Genomic DNA, 18,286 nt, shown 5'->3' with positions numbered 1-18,286 from the left:
CCTACATTGCTGTGGCCATTAACTATGCTTGTAGGGTTGATGGGAATTTTAACATCTAGAGGTCCAGTTTCCCCCTATACCTGGTGTAAAGCGACTGCCTGTGGGGTTCAAGGCGTATTCAGCCACACTACCATAAACTAGAGATGGGGAACCTGCGGTCCTCCAGATATTGCCGAGCTCCAACTCTTGGCACTCCTGCCATCAGCTTTCTTTTGTGTCAAGTGTGAAGCTTGACAAAGACCGAAAACCTTTTTGCACTACTTACTTGGGAATATAAGGCCCACAAAGTTCAGTGGGACTTGCTCCTTAAGTGAACATGCTTAAGATTGGACCGCATATGCAGGAATGCATTTATCAAACTGCAAATCTGACCCCATTCATATGCTGGGATTTTAGTGTTTACAAATGGTATAGACGTCATACGTTGGTGGCCCCCCCCCAGCAAATATGCCTGTTAATAGGATTATAATGCCCCTGAAGCCTTGGAGGTTTTTAAGCAGAGGTTGGATGGCCATTTGCCATGTATGATCTAGTTGAGATCTGTCATGTTTGATCTAGATGACGCTCCAACTACGATTCTGTGATTAAGCTAATAGCTACATGTTTTGTTTTGTGTAACCCTGTTTAGATAACTGGTGGTCTCAGGTGTGTCCAGGGTACTTCTTGAGGCTGGTGGATCTCTATAAAGGTGCCGTGGTTTACCTCTTGAACGGAAGAAAAACATTATTGATCCCTGTCTTGTATGGCAGTTACATCACAGCTGCACTCAAGCTTCTGGAGAAACTTCATAAAGTAAGGGAACTGCGGTGGTTGTGTCCCTGTGGAGAGTGGCCGTTTTCGCACGTCATGCCAAACCACCATTTAACTTTACACAAATCAAGCCTCTCTGACCCTGAGCAAGACTCACAAACACCACATCCCCTCTCCTGCTTATTTCCTGGAGGAGAAATAAACCAGGGTTCCGTTTCACTTCTCCTGTCTTGTCAGCAGCACACATGAACCAGGAATTGTGGTTTAGCAAGCAAGCCCACTTCAAAACCCGTTGGTTTCGTTTGATGTAATTTGAGCCACATTTTATGGCTTGCACATAATGGTCAGCCAAGAATCTATGAAAGCAAAACGGAATCCAGCTTTGCTCCTCTTCCTAGCAACCCAGGAAGAGGGAGGGGAAGGGGAAGCGGGTGTGCAAGGCAAGCCCTTTGCATGGGCTCCTTAGAAAACGGAACCAATCGTTGGTTCATCTAGCTCCACTGATTGGCAGTGGCTCTCCAGAATTTCAGACAGAGCCCTCTCTGGAAGTGCCATGGATTGAACTTGGGATCTTCTGGATGCAAAACATGTTAGTAATCACAATTTCCATGTGTTAACCTACCCTTCACTATCAGTTCCAAGAGTTTGGGGCCGGGGGTGTCGCAGCAATTTAAAACCACAGCATTAAAAACAGTTCAAAACAAGTAACAGTCGCAGGAATAGGGTGGGCTCTAAAATCGCCTATCTCAGGTGTCAAAAGTCAAGGTAAAAAGCTGTTTCTTCCACTATTGCATGCTCTCCCACTGAGGCTCAGCCCTTCCCTTTTCCTGCTAGTGTTAATAGTGTTAAACTACGGTGTTGCCTTTGATGCAAAAGCTGTCAGCATGTGCAGTGGAAGTTTGTCCTTGTGCTGGGCCCTTTTGGTGTCTAGGCTCAGACCACACCTTGTTTTGATGTACAGTGGTACCTCTAGATACGAACGGGATCCGTTCCAGAGCCCTGTTCGCATCTAGAAGCAAACATAACTAGCAACGGCACGTCTGCACACACGCACGTCGCTTTTCGCCGCTTCTGCGCATGCGCGTGACATCATTTTGAGCGTCTGCGCATGCCAAGCTGCGAAACCCGGAAGTAACACGCTCTGTTACTTCCGGGTTGCCGCGGAGCGCAACTTGAACGCGCTCAACTCGAAGCGTATTCAACCCTTTGTTCAACTGTACAAAGGTTGTGGTTTGTTTTGCCCGTGTGTGCCCATGTAGGCTCTTCTGCAAATGTTAAATCTCCCTTGCTTTCATTATGCACCTAGTTCTGTGCACTGGGTTTGTGTTGACCACTCATTCCTCTGTTTTCTGTTCTCGATGTGCCTTCTATTCCTAAACTTGTTCAGCATGTGTCTGTACCAGTTTTGCTTGTAACTGACTTAAATGTTGGGTTTTCATGCCGTTTGGTTTGAGGGAGCTGGTTATTATTCTCTGCTTCTTCAAAGAAGTGTTTTCCTTCTTCTTTCCCAAATCAGGTAAATCAGAAAGTAAAACACGTAGAATATGACAAGTTTTATATCCCAGAGATTTCCAGTCTGGTGGATATCCAGGAAGACTACCTGATGTGGTTTTTGCATCAAGCTGGAATGGTAAGAATTGTCATGCAATTGGTTGTGAGGGGAGGGAACAATGCAGGGTTTGCAGCTGTAAAGCTATGAGTGTTGTGTCAAAATGGATCACGGTACAAATGCAAATTCTGCAGTCGTTATAGGCTTTTAATGTAAGTGGTCAGCGTGCATATTTAGCTTGTTTTCAAGATTTGGATCATAGCTGTCAACTTTTAGATTTGAAAATAAGGGATCAGCAGCCTCGAAAATAAGGGATCAGCAGCCTCACCTGTTTTGGGGACAGTCTACGGGATACAGTGGTGCCTTGCAAGATGAAATTAATTTGTTCCGCGAGTCTCTTCGTCTTGCGGTTTTTTCGTCTTGCGAAGCACGGCTATTAGTGGCTTAGCGGCTATTAGCAGCTTAGCGGCTTAGAAAAAGGGGGGGGGAAGGGGAAAAACTCGCAAGAACTCGCAAGACGTTTTCGTCTTGCGAAGCAAGCCCATAGGGAAATTTGTCTTGCGAAGCACCTCAAAAACGGAAAACTCTTTCATCTAGCGAGTTTTTCGTCTTGCGAGGCATTCGTCTTGCGGGGCACCACTGTATCTAACAATCCAGGATAGCAGCGGGAAACGGCGCTGGAATAAGGGAATTTACCGCAAAAAAAGGGAAGGTTGACAGCTATGATTTGGATGTCCGGGAAATGTGGAAAGTTTAGGGATTATGTGGTCTCCCAGTAGGATCCAAGAGAGACGGGTTGATGTGGACATTAGAGACAAAGTGGTAGATGGCAAAGAGGAAAGAACGGTTGTTCAGGATATTGAAATCCCATGTGGAACCTTAAACTTGAGTTCTAAGTCTGTTTTCACATCATTCTCCCCACAAAGGCTAGAAGCTGGGGGTTTATCCGTTTTTTCCATTTTTTAAAAGAAAAAAACAACAGCAATATTCTCAAAATAGCAAGTGTTCGTCTGTATAAGATATCTATACATGCATGCATGTAAAATATCTCCAGTGTATGTAGTATAAAAACCAGGTGGGCTGCTAGGCTGTTTGGTGGAAACCATGTCCATCTTTCCAATGTTTGGCATCCCATATGGTCTCAGGTATGGGAAACTTCAAGATGCAGCTAAAAATGCAGTTAATGGCCAAGATCCAAAGAACGGCAAGATTAGTTGTGTGTCCCGTGGACCTTTTAGAAGTGTGTTTTTAAGCAGCAGCTTCCTCCCCCACCCCAGTGTTGCATGACAAACTTTCCTTTGAATTGGGGGACGGTGAGGCACTGGGAACTGAAGGAGAGACACCCTCCTGTTGGAGTAGAGGCCAGAGGAGAAGTGTAGGGCATTGGGTAGGAGAGAGTCCCTAACCAACAGGTGAGGTGAGGTGATGGTGGAACTCTGAGTCTTAAGACAAGAGCCCTGAGCCAAAAGCAGGGTGGGGAGCGAACAAAAAGATGTGGGAGAAATGGAAACACAGAAGGATTTGTCTGTGAAAGGAACACTGGACCCTAAATAAAGTATATCCGGCACTTCTCTAGCAGGTTCTGCTCATTCTTGGTTCGGGGGGCATGAACCAACCTTCTCTACCAAATGGGGTGGGGTGGGGCCTAGAGCCACTACTCCACAGAGAGGCAGCTTGTGTGTGTAGTTCGCAAACCACGAAAAGACCCATGAAATGGGCCAGCCTTTGCTTTAATCTAGTGCATGGGTAGGCAAACTAAGGCCCTGGGGGCCGGATCCGGACCAATCGCTTTCTAAATCCGGCCTGCAGACAGTCCGGGAATCAGCATGTTTTTACATGAGTAGAATGTGTGCTTTTATTTAAAATGCATCTCTGGGTTATTTGTGGGGCATAGGAATTCATTAATTCCCCCTCCCCCCCAAAATAGTCCGGCCCCTCACAAGGTCTGAGGGACAGTGGACCGGCCCCCTGCTGAAACAGTTTGCTGACCCCTGATCTAGTGCTTATGGTGTCAAACTTGGACAGAGGAGCCACATATCTTATTGGGGGTGGGGTCAGCCACCCCCATTATCCACTCCTAAGCCTACCTCATGGGGTTGTTGTGACAGCATAGGCTACCCTTTGGGGGAAGGATAGGATTAAAACGTAACTGATGGTACTGCTCTAAGTAAAAGCTCACACCTTATTCATTTTCTCTCTCTTTCTCTCTTTGTCTTGCCTCGCCCTTCTCCTCCTCCCCAGAAAGTCAGACCATCAATTATGCAGGTAACCATTCCAATTACTCTTGCCAAAGTAGTTCTCAGCAGAGGCACAGGCTGCCACCGCTAAATTGAACTGCTCCTACTTTCCAGGATGCCGTGACTCTGTGCTCTTACCCTTTCATCTTCGACGCGCAAGCCAAGACCAAGATGCTGCAGACTGATGCTGAGCTGCAGATGCAGGTAAGGCAGCCAGGTCCCCTCTTTCTGCCAATCCCAGCCGTTTTAATCCATGCATTTATTTATTAACATATTTTTTGCACTGACCTTCACCTCCCCAAAAAACGGTTACAAGGGTTTTCTGTATCTTACTGCATTATGAAAAGCATTAATCAAAACCTTAAACAACAAGGAAAACGTCTCAGTAGTATTGATTTGGGGGGGACCTTTTCCCTTTTTTTGCAGGGGGGGGGGATTAAAAAATGGGATGCCAGATTTCCTACTGGCTCTTGATCTTCAGTAATTTTTGCAAAATCTGTGCGGGAGGCACATGGCGCACCCTCCCCCCAGTCCTCCCACGTGGATATTTTCAGCAGGGAAATAGGTAGTCTTCCTGGCCCAGTCAAGATATTTCCAAACACTAGGAAGGGGCAAAGCGAGTTAGAAGGGCATCCTTGCAAAGCAGCTGGTTTTATAGGAATGTTGTTTTCAGGAGGCAACGCAGCATATCCCCTGCCCAAAGCGAACTGCCAATAAACCCTGTTTCCACAGATACCACTTCCTCTATGCCGGGAATGAAGAACCCAGGGGCTCAATGCATTTGTTGTTGTTGTGTTTGCTGCTGCTGCTCTTGACTTTTGTATGTGGTGTCTATAGGTGGCCATCAGTGGGGCGAATCTGCAGAACGTTTTCATGCTCCTCACCCTTGAGCCCCTCTTGGCTCGAAGCCCCTTCCTGGTCCTCCATGTTCGTAGGACCAACTTGGTTGGCGACGCCTTGAGGGAGTTGAGCATCCATTCGGATATTGACTTGAAAAAGCCTCTGAAGGTAAGGCCCTGCGGCAGCTCCTCGCTGCAATAGTTTGTTTGGTGTTTGGGCCTAGTCCTCCTCAGTGAGGCACTAAATCTGTGTCTGGCCTTTATCACTTGAGGCTGAAAGTGGCTGCTCATGCAATGGAGTGCATTTGTCGTTTAGTCGTTTAGTCGTTTAGTCGTGTCCGACTCTTCATGACCCCATGCACCAGAGCACGCCAGGCACTTCTGTCTTCCTCTGCCTCCCGCAGTTTGGTCAAACTGATGCTGGTAGCTTCGAGAACACTGTCCAACCACCTCGTCCTCTGTCGTCCCCTTCTCCTTGTGCCCTCCATCTTTCCCAGCATCAGGGTTTTTTCCAGGAAGTCTTCTCTTCTCATGAGGTGGCACAAGTATTGGAGCCTCAGCTTCACGATCTGTCCTTCCAGTGAGCACTCGGGGCTGATTTCCTTAAGAATGGAGAGGTTTGCTCTTCTTGCAGTCCATGGGACTCTCAAGAGTCTCCTCCAGCACCATAATTCTAAAGCATCAATTCTTCGGCAATCAGCCTTCTTTATGGTCCAGCTCTCACTTCCATACATCACTACTGGGAAAACTATAGCTTTGACTATACGGACCTTTGTTGGCAATAAGTCTCTCCACATAGAGAAATTGCCTAATTTACTGAGGCCTTGCTCCAAGTTTCCGACAGCAAAGCATACTGAGGTTTGTTCATAATTCTCTGGGTGCTGCTCCAAACAGAAGAATCACAATAAGACAGTAGGCAATAATAGCCACACATTTAAAGTAGTATCATACCACTTTAAACACCCAAAGGATTCTGGGAACTGTAGTTAAGGATGCTGAGAGTTGTTAAGAGACACCCCTGTTTCCCCTCAGAGCTACAATTCCCAGAGCGGTTTAACAATCAGTCTCTCTTCCCAGGGAACTCTGGGAATTGTAGTTCTGTGCGTGGGGAATAGGGGTCTCCTAACAACTCTCAGTACGCTGGGCAAACTTCAGCTCCCAGAATTCTTTGAGGGAATCCTCTTCTGCTTAAAATGGTATCATAGTGACTCATTGAAATTGGTGGACTTACGTCTATTGGATCGGCTCAGAGTATGGCTCAGTTGGCTGTTACTCGGTTGCAATTGCTGAAGCTCCTTTTTGGGCATTGTGGCAGGTGATCTTTGACGGCGAGGAGGCGGTTGATGCTGGCGGCGTCACAAAGGAGTTCTTCCTCCTGCTCCTGAAAGAGCTCCTGAATCCGATCTATGGGATGTTCACCTCCTACCCCGAATCAAACCTGCTGTGGTTTTCGGATACCGTAAGTGTGCTTGGTTTATGCACTCACAAACTGTTTGCCAGGGATCCTGCTTAGCTTGGTGCAGGGTGGATTTGATTTAAATCAAGTTGATTTAAATCACGATTTAAATCACTAGTCAGTAAGACTTGATTTAAATCACTAGTCAGTAAGACTTGGTTTAAATCATGTTTTTTTTTTACAGAAAGACTCATTCTTTCTGGTATAATCTTAATATTTACAACCAGATGAAGGTTTCATTTTTGGAATAATTCTTCAGAGTAGTTTTTACAGTTATATAAAAAAAATTACTGATTTGGTTATACTATTAGAAATACATGGACAAATAATTATGAAATTATTGTGAGGTTTAATAAGTTAACTTTATATTTAGACAACTTTTCTGCCGTACTTTATTGGAAGGAGGAAAAAAAATCATTTCCTTAATAACAATTTAAACAATTTATTTAACTAAAACAATAACATTATAGCATATGTATCTATGTTTGTTAACTGATGTGGTTAATGTTTTTTAAAAAACAACAACAAAACCTTAGACTGAGTTTTAGCACACATGAAAAACTTAAAACAAATCTCCTGACGAATAGCTTTGGACTATAATGTAACTTAAATAGAAAAGCTATCTTTAGAAAGATTTTCCCTCCAAAAGCATTTATTTTAAAAATCCGATTTAAATTTAAAAAAATAATCGATTTTTCTGAGAGATTTTTTTAAAAAATCACTGATTTTTATTCACCCTGGCTTTGGTGTAGTTTGGAGACTCACAGCCCAGGGAAGGGATTTTTAGCCGCTTCCCAGATATAAACCTTTCCAGCTCCTCGCCGACGCTTTCCTCCTGCTAACTAGTCCTTCTCTTTGTGTGTCCGAAGTGTTTTGTAGAGCACAATTGGTTCCACCTGATTGGCATCGTTTGCGGTCTGGCCATATACAACTTCACTGTTGTAGATCTTCACTTTCCATTGGCTCTCTACAAGAAACTCTTGAACGTGAAGCCATGCTTGGAAGACTTGAAGGAGCTTTCACCCACAGAAGGAAGGTAGAAAGTATTGGAATTAAGTCTTCCTGTCCGCTTCGCAATTGGCCTAGAACATGGGTTGGCAAACTAAGCCCGTGGGTTGGCAAACTCAGGCCTAATTGCCTTCTGGATCCGGCCTGTGGACAGTCCGGGAATTGCCTCGTGGATCGCCAGGACACAAACGTTCTCCCCCCCCCCAAATATAGTCCGGCCCCCCGCAAGATCTGAGGGACAGTGGACCGGCCCCCTGCTGAAAAAGTTTGCTGACACCTGGCCTAGAATTTGGCGATGGCACTTTAATAAAATTGGGGCAGTGCTGGGGGTTGGGGATGGAAGGCAGGATGTGTCCCTGTTATGAGGGGGAAAAAGCAAACCATAGGAAGAAAGAATCCACCTATGTTTTCATCCTTCTCCAATGAGAATATTTTGTGTTGGAGTTCTGTTGCCCGAAACTGATATTAGTGTTCCTTTTGGGGATGAGAATTTTTATTTTTCATTACACCCATTAAAATAAAAAGCAAAACAAAGTCATGCAAACATGATACTTACAAAACAGAAAATAATGTGTGAGGTTGAAAGCCTTCCTGAAACCTACCATTTTTACGTGCTATAAATAATCTATATACTTATATAACGTGAAACTGTTTGGGTGTGGCTCTTTGAGTTCTTATCATATATCCATCGGTTAAGAATTCTGCATTTGACATACTCTTTCTTTTACACTGTTTTAACGTAACTGTGGAAGATTCCAGTATGCAACAGTGTTTTATTTATTTTTTTCCAACTGTTAATGAACAAATAATTCAAATTGAAACTCTCTCCTGTAACTTTTTTTGGATCAGATTGTATTTTCCTCAATTTCGTCCTAAAATTTGATACCATAAATCCTTAATAGCAGGGCAAGGAAGAGGGTGTGTCTCAGATTCAGACTTTTTCTTCTCTCCTAACCTCTTTCTGCCTTTACGTTTCCTTTACCTTATTTATAGGAGTCTTCAACAGCTCTTAGATTACCCTGGGGATGATGTTGAAGAGGCATTCTGCCTATATTTCACGGTAAGACCATTTATCTGCCTGTCTCTTGCGTTTACCTTATTTTCTCGTGTATAACATGACCCCATATATAAGACGAGCCCTATTCTGGGGAGCACCAAAATAAGAAATCAGTATTTTAAAGTGAACTGAAAAAGATGGTTGAGCTTTTTTTTTTTTTTTTAATAAGGTTGACCAAAAGGTTTTTAGCTTATTTTGGGGAAAATAGGCTAGGTTGGTTAGGCTGAGAGACAGCAACTGGCCCAAGGTCACCTAGTGAGCTTGATGGCCGAGTGAGGATTTGAACCTTGGTATCTCATGTCCTCATCTGACACTCTAACCGCTACACCACGCTGTCAAAGGAACACCCATTTTTTAGGGTGTACATCTTGGCTCAGATCTGTGTTCATGAAATTGACACCACAGAGAAGGTTTAGCTGCATTTTGAAGATCTTCCTGGTGTCGATGGAAATTGAGCTCATTTGATTTTAATATGGATTGTGCCTCATTAGCTACAATCCAGCGGTATGCCAAGGGTGTGGAAACGTAGTCAGAGATAAACTGCACATTGCTCTCAAATTGGTAGAGCGTGGGACTCTTGATCTCAAGGACATGAGTTCGAGTCCTGCATTGGGCAAAAGATTCTTGCATTGCAGGGGATTTGACTAGATAATTCCCCCATGGGTCCCTTCCCACTCTACAGTTATATGATTTTATGTCCTTTTTTATTGTATTAAGCTGTGTTGATGAGATACAGAATGAAGCAATTTTGTTGTCTTTTTCTGGGGTGGGAAAACAAACAAACAGATGTGCAGAGAAAGCTATGGAGTGGCGGAGCAGAAGAACCTCATCCCTGACGGAGACAAAATTCCAGTGCAGAAAGATAACAGGTGCATACCGTCTGATGCCTAAAGGTGCTCTCTGTGGTAATTTCACAAGTGACACAACAGGGTCCTTTGTAGCAGCTGTTTTGGGATGAGCCCAGCAAGAGGACTCTGTATTGGGCTCTTCAGATTGGGAGAATAGAAATCTTAAGAAAATAAAAGATGGAGGGGGGTGGGGGGAGAAGTACTGTTGTGCAGGAGCCGCGAGGGACCATGCTTGAAAAAAATAACCAGACTGTGTTGGGGGGAAACAAAAAATGCAATAATGTAGAAAAGGTTCTGCCCTCTGCTCTTCATCCTTCCTCGTTTCCTGACATTTGGTTTGGTCCGGGGGGGAATGTGAAACAATAAAATGGATCCAAAGTCTTTTAGATTAACACTGCACATTTTGTTCGGTAATATTTGCTGTAGATTTGCATAGGCAAACATCGCCCAGAGCTTGGTTTGAGGTTTCTTTTTCTCTGGAGTCTGAAAATATGATGGAAGGAGAAGGGGAAGTTCCTACCCCCCCCCAGCTGGTTCATGCAATTGACCACTATGGGAAGAAGGTGCTGGACTAGATGGGCCTAACTAGCCTGATCCTTTTTTTATATATATAATAATATTTATTAAAGTTTCAAAAGAATTACAAAAATGAAAGAAGAAAAAGAGAACAAAAAATACAAAATACAGAAAAAGTAAAAAACAAAACAAAACATTTCAACCTTTCCATATCTTATCTTTCTTTTACTTATTTCCCTGACCTCCTCACACCTCCCTCTTTTGTATTCTAGTTCAATTGTTGTTTCAGCAAATCCTTACCCATTTTGCATTTATCTTGATACTTTATCGTAATACATTATAGCTTTACATTTTTACATATTAACAATCCATTTTTATGTACCCCTTAACCACCTTATTGCTAAAACCACTTAGCTTCGTTCCAACCTCCCTCTAACATTCCTTAATTTTACAGTGTTTCTGTAAATAGACTTTAAATTTCTTCCAATCTTCTTCTACCGACTCTTCTCCCTGGTCTCAGATTCTGCCAGTCATTTCCGCCAGTTCCATGTACTCCATCACCTTCATCTGCCATTCTTCCCGGGTCTAACTAGCCAGATCCTGCAGGCATTTGTTACGTTTTAAATTTTTAAAACCCTGTGCCGAAGTAGCGCAAATTGTGCAGTGATTTGAAATGTAAATGCATTTTATGAAACGCCATGATCTTCCAAACAACTTTTGGAAGCGGTATCCCTTGCTGTCTGGGTGGACCCTGCCTTCAGCCGACAGCACCCTTATCTGCCACTGTTTGCTTCTTCGTAATAATGACCAGTGCTTTTTCTTTGAATCCCCCAGGGAGGAATTCGTCGACGCGTACGTTAATTATGTCTTTAACCTTTCGGTAGACGAGTGGTACACGGCTTTCTCCACGGGCTTCCTGAAGGTGTGTGGGGGTAAAGTTCTAGAAATGTTCCAGCCCACCGAGCTGAGAGCCATGATCGTAGGGAGCAGCAACTACAACTGGAAGGAACTGGAAGAGGTAAGCAGGCACACCCTTCCATACCGTTTGCCCTTTGTGAATCTAGAACTGCTACTTGTTGTGTTCTGAAGGCAAAGGAAGGATTGGACCCTGATTAATAAAATAGACACGAGGCTTGGCCAGCAAGACTCTGGGAGGAAGTGTCAATAGCCACTCCCTCATCCAGGCCGTTTTATTAACGAAAGAACTCTTACACAGCGTTTGTCAGAACCAATCAGATTTCCCATGAGCATTTCAAAAAACCGCCATGTGGGGACAAAGGTAGATCAGAGAAATCCTTTTAACTACAAAGAACTACTTTGAGCATGCATACATGTTTTAGGCTAAATAAACAGGAATCAAGGAGGAATGCATTTAGCAAACCTCCGCGGAGGTCATAAACAGGCAGTAAACAGGAAAGGAAGGACAGCAAGGAAAGTCAGCCATTTACCGCCTTCTTGTAAACTCTCTTCCTGGCCCTTAAAATCTACGTAAAGATTCACAAAAGCTACATCAAAGCTACCTCCTTATCTTACGTACTGAGGATGCCTGGTGAAGCAACCGGTCTGTGTACGTGACTTGTCAGGCAAGAGAAATGGGGCAGAGATGCAGGGGCTTGGATTGATCAGAAATCATGTCAAATGGCTCAAGCCCAGTCAAAGCAATGCTTTCATTGCTGACATAATGGCTTGCTTCATTTTTCATAATTCCTCACAGCAATCCCACCTGACCACCACAGTACTGTCCTGAGCAAAACCTCAATCCTTACCTTCTGAGAATCTGTCTGGCTAGGATGTGAGACCTAAGAACGTCCCCATCTTTCTCTTAATTATTAACCGTTTCTCCATTTACCCCCCCCCCTCACCTGTCCTCCAAAGTGTGCATGGTTCTCCGCCTCTCTATTTTATCCTCACAACCACCCTGTGAGGTAGGAGAGGCTGAAATATCAACCTGTTATCTTCCTGACTTAAGTAGGTGATATGAACATGCACCTTCTTGTTCCTAGTCTGACACTCAGGAGAATTTCGCCGAGTGGTTCAGTTCGTTGGAGAAAGCCACAAACAGTAAACAAAACATGGAAGCACAGCCCTCGCTCAAATGATTCTTGAAGTAAAATAATAATGAGGCTTGGTTTTGGTTTATTTTTTTATTTTTTTTATTTTTGCAATATGCTGTACTCAGTGCATTTTTGTGTGGTTCCTCCTTTTCCACTGCCAGCCCAGTCCTGTGTGTGTTTACTTGGAAGTAAGTCCCACTGTGTCCAATAGGGCCGACTTCCTAGCGGGTATGTTTGGGATTGCAGCCTTACTGGAGCATCTGGAAAGCTGCAGAGGTCCTGTTCTTAAAAGAGCATGTTGGTTCAAAATGATTCAACATCCTCTCTGAGTGAACAGCTGTGTCAGGGGAATCAGTATCCAACAGCTTTAGAATTCAATCTGCTGCATTCACTAAATTATGAAGATATTTAGAACCCTCCTGGACCAAGCTAGAGAATGCGGTTTGAGCATTTGCAACCTTCCGAGTCCTTTTACAAAGTTCAAAATATATATGCCTTTGAAAGTTATTACATTGTTTGTTTGAAATCATCTCTAAACTTCTTAATATTTTAAAAATCTCCATATAAAAACACAACATCCATTAAAACAAGAATACAGCCTAAAACCAATAAAATGATATAACATCAAATTAAACAGAAATTCAAGGGACTAGTACACATAAATCAGGGTTCTATATTAATGGGTCAGGGAAAGACTGGACAGAAAGTTAAAAGTCCTTACAAGACGTCTGAAGCAATTGGTAGTTGCCGCTTTACACGTGGCAGAGGGAAGGACATTCCATAGAAGGGGCAGCAGCATAAAATGCCCATTTGGGAGTTATTGCCCTATGATGTAAGCATTCTTACAGGTCCATACAGGGGCAGGCGCTCTTTCAGGTTTGCCATGAGTTCTTACAACTAACCCTTTTTTACAGAGCGCAGTTTACAAAGGGGACTACTCAGCTACCCATCCAACCGTGCAAATGTTCTGGGAGATCTTTCACGAGTTTCCTCTGGAAAAGAAGAAAAAGTTTCTCTGTAAGTAATTAGTTTTGTTTCTTTAGTGCGATGGCAGTTTCCCCTTGGATTTCAGAGCAATGATTCCAACAGTCGAAGCCAATAACTTGTTCTTGCCAGCTTAATATATACAATGGTACTTTGTGTTACGCACCGTCCCCCTTACGAATGCTGTGGGTTACGCGCTCTGCTAACCCAGAAGTAGATGCCCCTTGTTGCGACCTTTGCCCCGGGATGCGAGCGGAAGTTGCGCTCTGGCGGCACGGCAGCAGCAGGAGGCGCCATTAGGGAAAGCGCGCCTAATGTTACGAGCGGTACAGACCTCCGGAAAAGATTTAAGTTTGCAACCGGAGGTACCACTGTATGAAACACACCTGAATGTCTTCCACCAGGTGGCAGGCTTCTCTTTACCTGCTGAGATTGGAACTTCCTGTCCAGATCTCACTTCTGCATTGTGGTGAAGCTTTTAATACTGGCCCTCTCTGCTTGCGGGGAATCTTCCCTTGTTCATGGAATTTTCTCTGCAGTCGGCAATCCAAAGTGGCCAAGGAGGAGACTCAACATGTGGCTTTTGTTGAATGTGGAAAACAAGGTTTGGAGCTGCCTGTATTGGTGTTGTCACACTTAAATCTATATCCCGCTGCTTCTCCCAAAGGAGCCCATGGCAGCAAACACTTCGAATATATATATAAAAAAACAACACAGTAAAAACTCCACATATTTAAAATTTCTAAAAAGAATAAAGCAGAAAACATTAGAAACAAATTTAAGGACAGATAACACCAAATATTGTACCAGAACAGGCCCACTGAAACAGAATAGTTTTCATCGATTTCTTAACTTGTTCAGGAAGCAGAAAGAATGAGATGAGGGAAGAATGTTAGTATTTTTAAAAGGGAATTGTTATAAGAAAAAAATGCTCCTTTTCCCTTATGGGGTACCCAAAAGCCCATATAGAGTACTTATGTAGGTTCTCTATTGGTAGGAGAAAACAACAGAGGCCAACCAGAGAATATTGAGAAGCAAAACAGCTAGTAAGCCTGATCTTTATTAAACTGTTGCAACAGGGTGCTCCCCCCACACACAGAAGGGAGGAGGAACCTAGAACAATGGTGCGCAAGCCCTTATACTGTGTAGACTTTTGAACTTGCATCCTGTACTTCAAGAAACGCCCCCCTCCCCATACATCATACGCACATCACAGAAGGGGCGATCTACAGCAGAATCCTGTCTTGCCGGAAACCTGTTAAAGGGTTTACCTGGACAGCCCGGCCATTCTTTCGTGATGATAAATACTTAATTCCTGAGTCCAGGTCACAGGCTCACCCTATTCATACCCAAATGTGCCCTTAAGGCAAGATTTGTGAGCACAGAGACAATGGGGAGGCTTTCCCCATTTCCATCCAAATATTTGAGGTCACTGCAAGAGTCAAAATGGCTTTAGGACTGTTTTATTGTACTGTTTCAGACATGTGGTTTATATATTTATGTAGGTGTTTGCCCGATAAATTTATGAACATTTATTTTATATCTTAGACCTTGTCTCATACCAATAACTAACTTAGTTGGTCTCTAAGGTGCTGCTGGAAGGAATTTTTAAAATTTTATTTATTTATTTCATTTCATTTCATTTTGTTTCGACTACGGTAGACCAATAGGGCTACCTACCTGTAACTAGAATGATACGTGCTTGGGATGGGTGAGCTTCCACTGCCTGATCCAGGATACCTTCGAATGCCAGTTGGTGGGCCGTCAAAAGCTATTGTCCTCAGGTCCCATATCATCTGTTTGGCCACTTGGGAGAACAAGATGTCCTCTTCAGGGCTCCACTGATGCTTTTATGTTCCCCCTTCCAGTGTTTCTGACTGGCAGCGACCGCATCCCCATCTACGGCATGTCGAGTTTGCGCATTGTGATCCAGTCCACTTCCAGCGGGGAGCAGTACTTGCCGGTGGCGCACACCTGCTACAACCTCCTCGACCTCCCCAAGTATAGCAGCAAAGAAATCCTGAGCACGAGACTCACTCAAGCCATCGACCACTACGAGGGCTTCAGCTTGGCCTGAGGGGAAGCCGCCCCCAACACAGACAATTCTTGTATAGAAAGGAAATACTGTCTTGTTTTTATTTTTGTAAGGGAAATGGGATAAAGATACTCCTTGAGATAGGGAGGGTGGGTGCAGGGAGGAGAGAAGGGAAGAGCATAGGATCAAGGAACGCCCCCCCCCCGCCCCCGGTGAAGTCTGGTCAACGTTCCTCAGGATTTTGACTTAACTACTTTTCAAAAACAATAATCTGTTGACACGTCGTCTTTCGTCTTATTGGCTGATAGATGCCTTTTTCTTCCCTTCCTCGCCCGTCCTCTGTTTAAAAACACCTTCAAGATTTTGAGATGTCTCTTCACAGTTTGGAAATATAAAGCTGTGTGAAAGCTTTCCTTGTCTCCACACATACCACCTCTCTCCAATCGCAGGTAATTTCTGTGGTAAAAAAAACGTGCTCCTTGGGTGTTCAACAGTACTGGGGAGCTAAGAAATGGATAATTTAACACACAGAAGATTAGTATGTGAATGTTTGGGCAGAAATGAAGGTTTTATGAGTTGAATTTTCTAACATATGTTGCCCATTTACAAAAAAATGGGTGGAGGGGTAAATAATTTTACTGCCTTCTGTGTGACCAGAAGAATTTCGGAGCCCTGCATGTAGAGGGATGGGAACGAGCAATGCTCATGAAGACCTAGGTGGCCTACCTGAATTATTTGATACTTTATGCTGTTGGGTGTTTTTTAACAGCTGTGTGTATGTGTTTTGAAATACAGTGATGATTCCCTGCCCTCCCGCCATTTCAGTGATGGGATTCTTACAGCAATTCCTCCGCAAAACACACCCCATGTCTCCCTTCCCACCCCCCACTGTCTCTGCACTTGGGGGTCTTTTGCAAGGTAGTACAGAAGCCCTTTCCCACCTTCAGCCCAAGGGTGGGCAGCAGCCACCATCCTGCCCCATCAGGGATGGAATTTTCATGGCTCTCCAGATATTGGATGGACTCCAACTCCCATCAGCCCCAGCCAGCCTGGCCCAATGGTCAGGGATGATGGGACAGTGAGTCCGGCAACATCTGGAGGTCCACAGGTCCCCTATTTCTGAACTGGATGTTCCTATCTCTCGTCTTCTATGGAGAAATGCAAGGCCCTGACACACATTTACACTGAGAGAAGCTGATGAAGCAGTTTCTAGACCCCTACCTCTTGACCCCCTACCCCAGAAGAACCCATACCCACCATAGATGTCATGATGAGCAGCACTCTCCTCTCTTCCAAGGTCCATTGTTGATCTGAACTTGTGATCCTGGAGAATGGATTTATTTACATAACAAGGTGGCCTGGGTCCTGCTAAAGCTGGTTGTTTATGACCTTTCAAGTACTGCGAGGAGCGGTGGAGTGAGTTGCAACTCGGCTGTTATCATAGGGACTCTGTGCCAAACTTGATTTGACTTTTGACTTTGCTCGGCTGACATGGGCCAAGCCAGCTGGGCCGCAGGGAATGGGGGGGATTTAACCCTCCACTCCCTGTTGGCAGTCCCAAGTGGCATTGTGCCCCATAGGATGCCATGTCGAATTTGGCATTGAATCACAGTCTTCTTGGGTTGGATTGGGGCCTTGGTATTTGTCTATCCTTCGCTTAATCATAGCATCGAAACCGTATTTTGCACCTTGTGATGAAAAAGCTGTGAAGGTATCAGGGGATTTTTATTTTATTTTAAGAAAAGGAATTAACACTCTGATTTGCTACTTGGGTAGCCAATCAGCCTCTTTCTACTACAGCGTTAAATACAGCTCTATCAGATGTTTATTTTCTATGTGTGTACATAGCCCAGTATTATGCAATAAATGTAATGTTTCCTTCAAGCGTGTTTTCACCTAAGAAGAAAGGAAATTCTCGACCCCGCTTCAGAATGGTACAACTGGATGGTTATAGAACTATGATCTATAATGATGTGCTTGAACCAGAAAGTCTCAGGATTGGACAAGGCTTGGACGTATGAAGAAGAAACATCACAGCCACCCAGTGCTTACAGCTATTCCTGTGCATCTACCATAGATCCATGTTACAACACTTGCATGTGCAGGTTAAAGCCATTCATGGCACATAGGCCCAAGCCACATGGACATAAACATCCAGCTTTGGGGGGGGGGGTCCTGGAAACAACAAGATGGTTCAGGCCTGTAGCCATTTCGATTTCTGTAATCCACCGAACTATTCACAACCTATGGCAAAATCAGATGGCTTTATTCCCCGCTCTGTTCAAACTTTCGATAACAGAAGCAATGGGACTTGTTAATGTCCTCTCTCCTAATCATTCTTCCATCCTGTTTGCTAGTATAAAGGGAAGATAAATAATACAGTGGTACCTCAGGTTACAGATGCTTCAGGTTACAGACTCCACTAACCCAGAAATAGTACCTCAGGTTAAGAACTTTGCTTTAGGATGAGAAAATCACGGGGCGGTGGCAGTGGGAGTCCGCATTAGCTAAAGTGGTACCTCAGGTTAAGAACAGTTTCAGGTTAAGAACGGACCTCCAGAACGAATTAAGTTCTTAACAAGAGGTACCACTGTATTACTATTTTTGTTATCAGGGCTTCCCCCCCCCAGCCAGAACTCACTGGCACTCAGTTACGGCACCTCAGGGTGGGCGCCATTGCCATTCTAAGAGAACAAGGGAGGCATTTGTGGTGAGTTCAGGTACCTCTTTTTCTAGAAAAATAGCACTGATTGTTCTTTATGAAATTTGTATACCCACCCTTCATCTGAAGATTACAGGCTGGTTCACAACATAAAAATACAAAATGAGAACACAAAATACATAACGAAAACAATCAGTTTGTGTGAGGACCATGGACTGGATAACTGGGGAGATTCATGTTTGTCATGAAAGGCCCTCATGTTTCTAGCTTGATGAACGGTTGGGCGTGTGT

General features: G+C 44.1%; 1 protein-coding gene across 3 annotated transcripts in view; it reads left to right on the top strand.

Annotated features, from left to right (window-relative positions):
* Window positions 1-17,217, top strand: part of LOC309350090 (putative E3 ubiquitin-protein ligase HERC3) — a 52,173-nt gene extending 34,956 nt beyond the window's left edge. For all 3 annotated transcript variants that reach the window (XM_081876702.1, XM_081876700.1, XM_081876701.1), the window contains exons 14-25: window positions 629-792; window positions 2,267-2,380; window positions 4,541-4,564; window positions 4,651-4,740; window positions 5,374-5,544; window positions 6,691-6,834; window positions 7,701-7,867; window positions 8,833-8,899; window positions 9,683-9,765; window positions 11,095-11,278; window positions 13,229-13,331; window positions 15,167-17,217. In XM_081876702.1, the coding sequence (XP_081732828.1) occupies window positions 629-792; window positions 2,267-2,380; window positions 4,541-4,564; window positions 4,651-4,740; window positions 5,374-5,544; window positions 6,691-6,834; window positions 7,701-7,867; window positions 8,833-8,899; window positions 9,683-9,765; window positions 11,095-11,278; window positions 13,229-13,331; window positions 15,167-15,375 (1,520 nt within the window). In that variant the 3' untranslated portion in view covers window positions 15,376-17,217. The remainder of the gene's footprint in view (window positions 1-628; window positions 793-2,266; window positions 2,381-4,540; window positions 4,565-4,650; window positions 4,741-5,373; window positions 5,545-6,690; window positions 6,835-7,700; window positions 7,868-8,832; window positions 8,900-9,682; window positions 9,766-11,094; window positions 11,279-13,228; window positions 13,332-15,166) is intronic.
* Window positions 17,218-18,286: the final 1,069 nt, after the last annotated feature.

Source organism: Podarcis erhardii (assembly GCF_964252035.2).
Source record: "Podarcis erhardii genome assembly, chromosome: 9".
NCBI classification, from domain to species: domain Eukaryota; kingdom Metazoa; phylum Chordata; class Lepidosauria; order Squamata; family Lacertidae; genus Podarcis; species Podarcis erhardii.
This window is presented reverse-complemented; position numbering and strand designations above follow the sequence as displayed.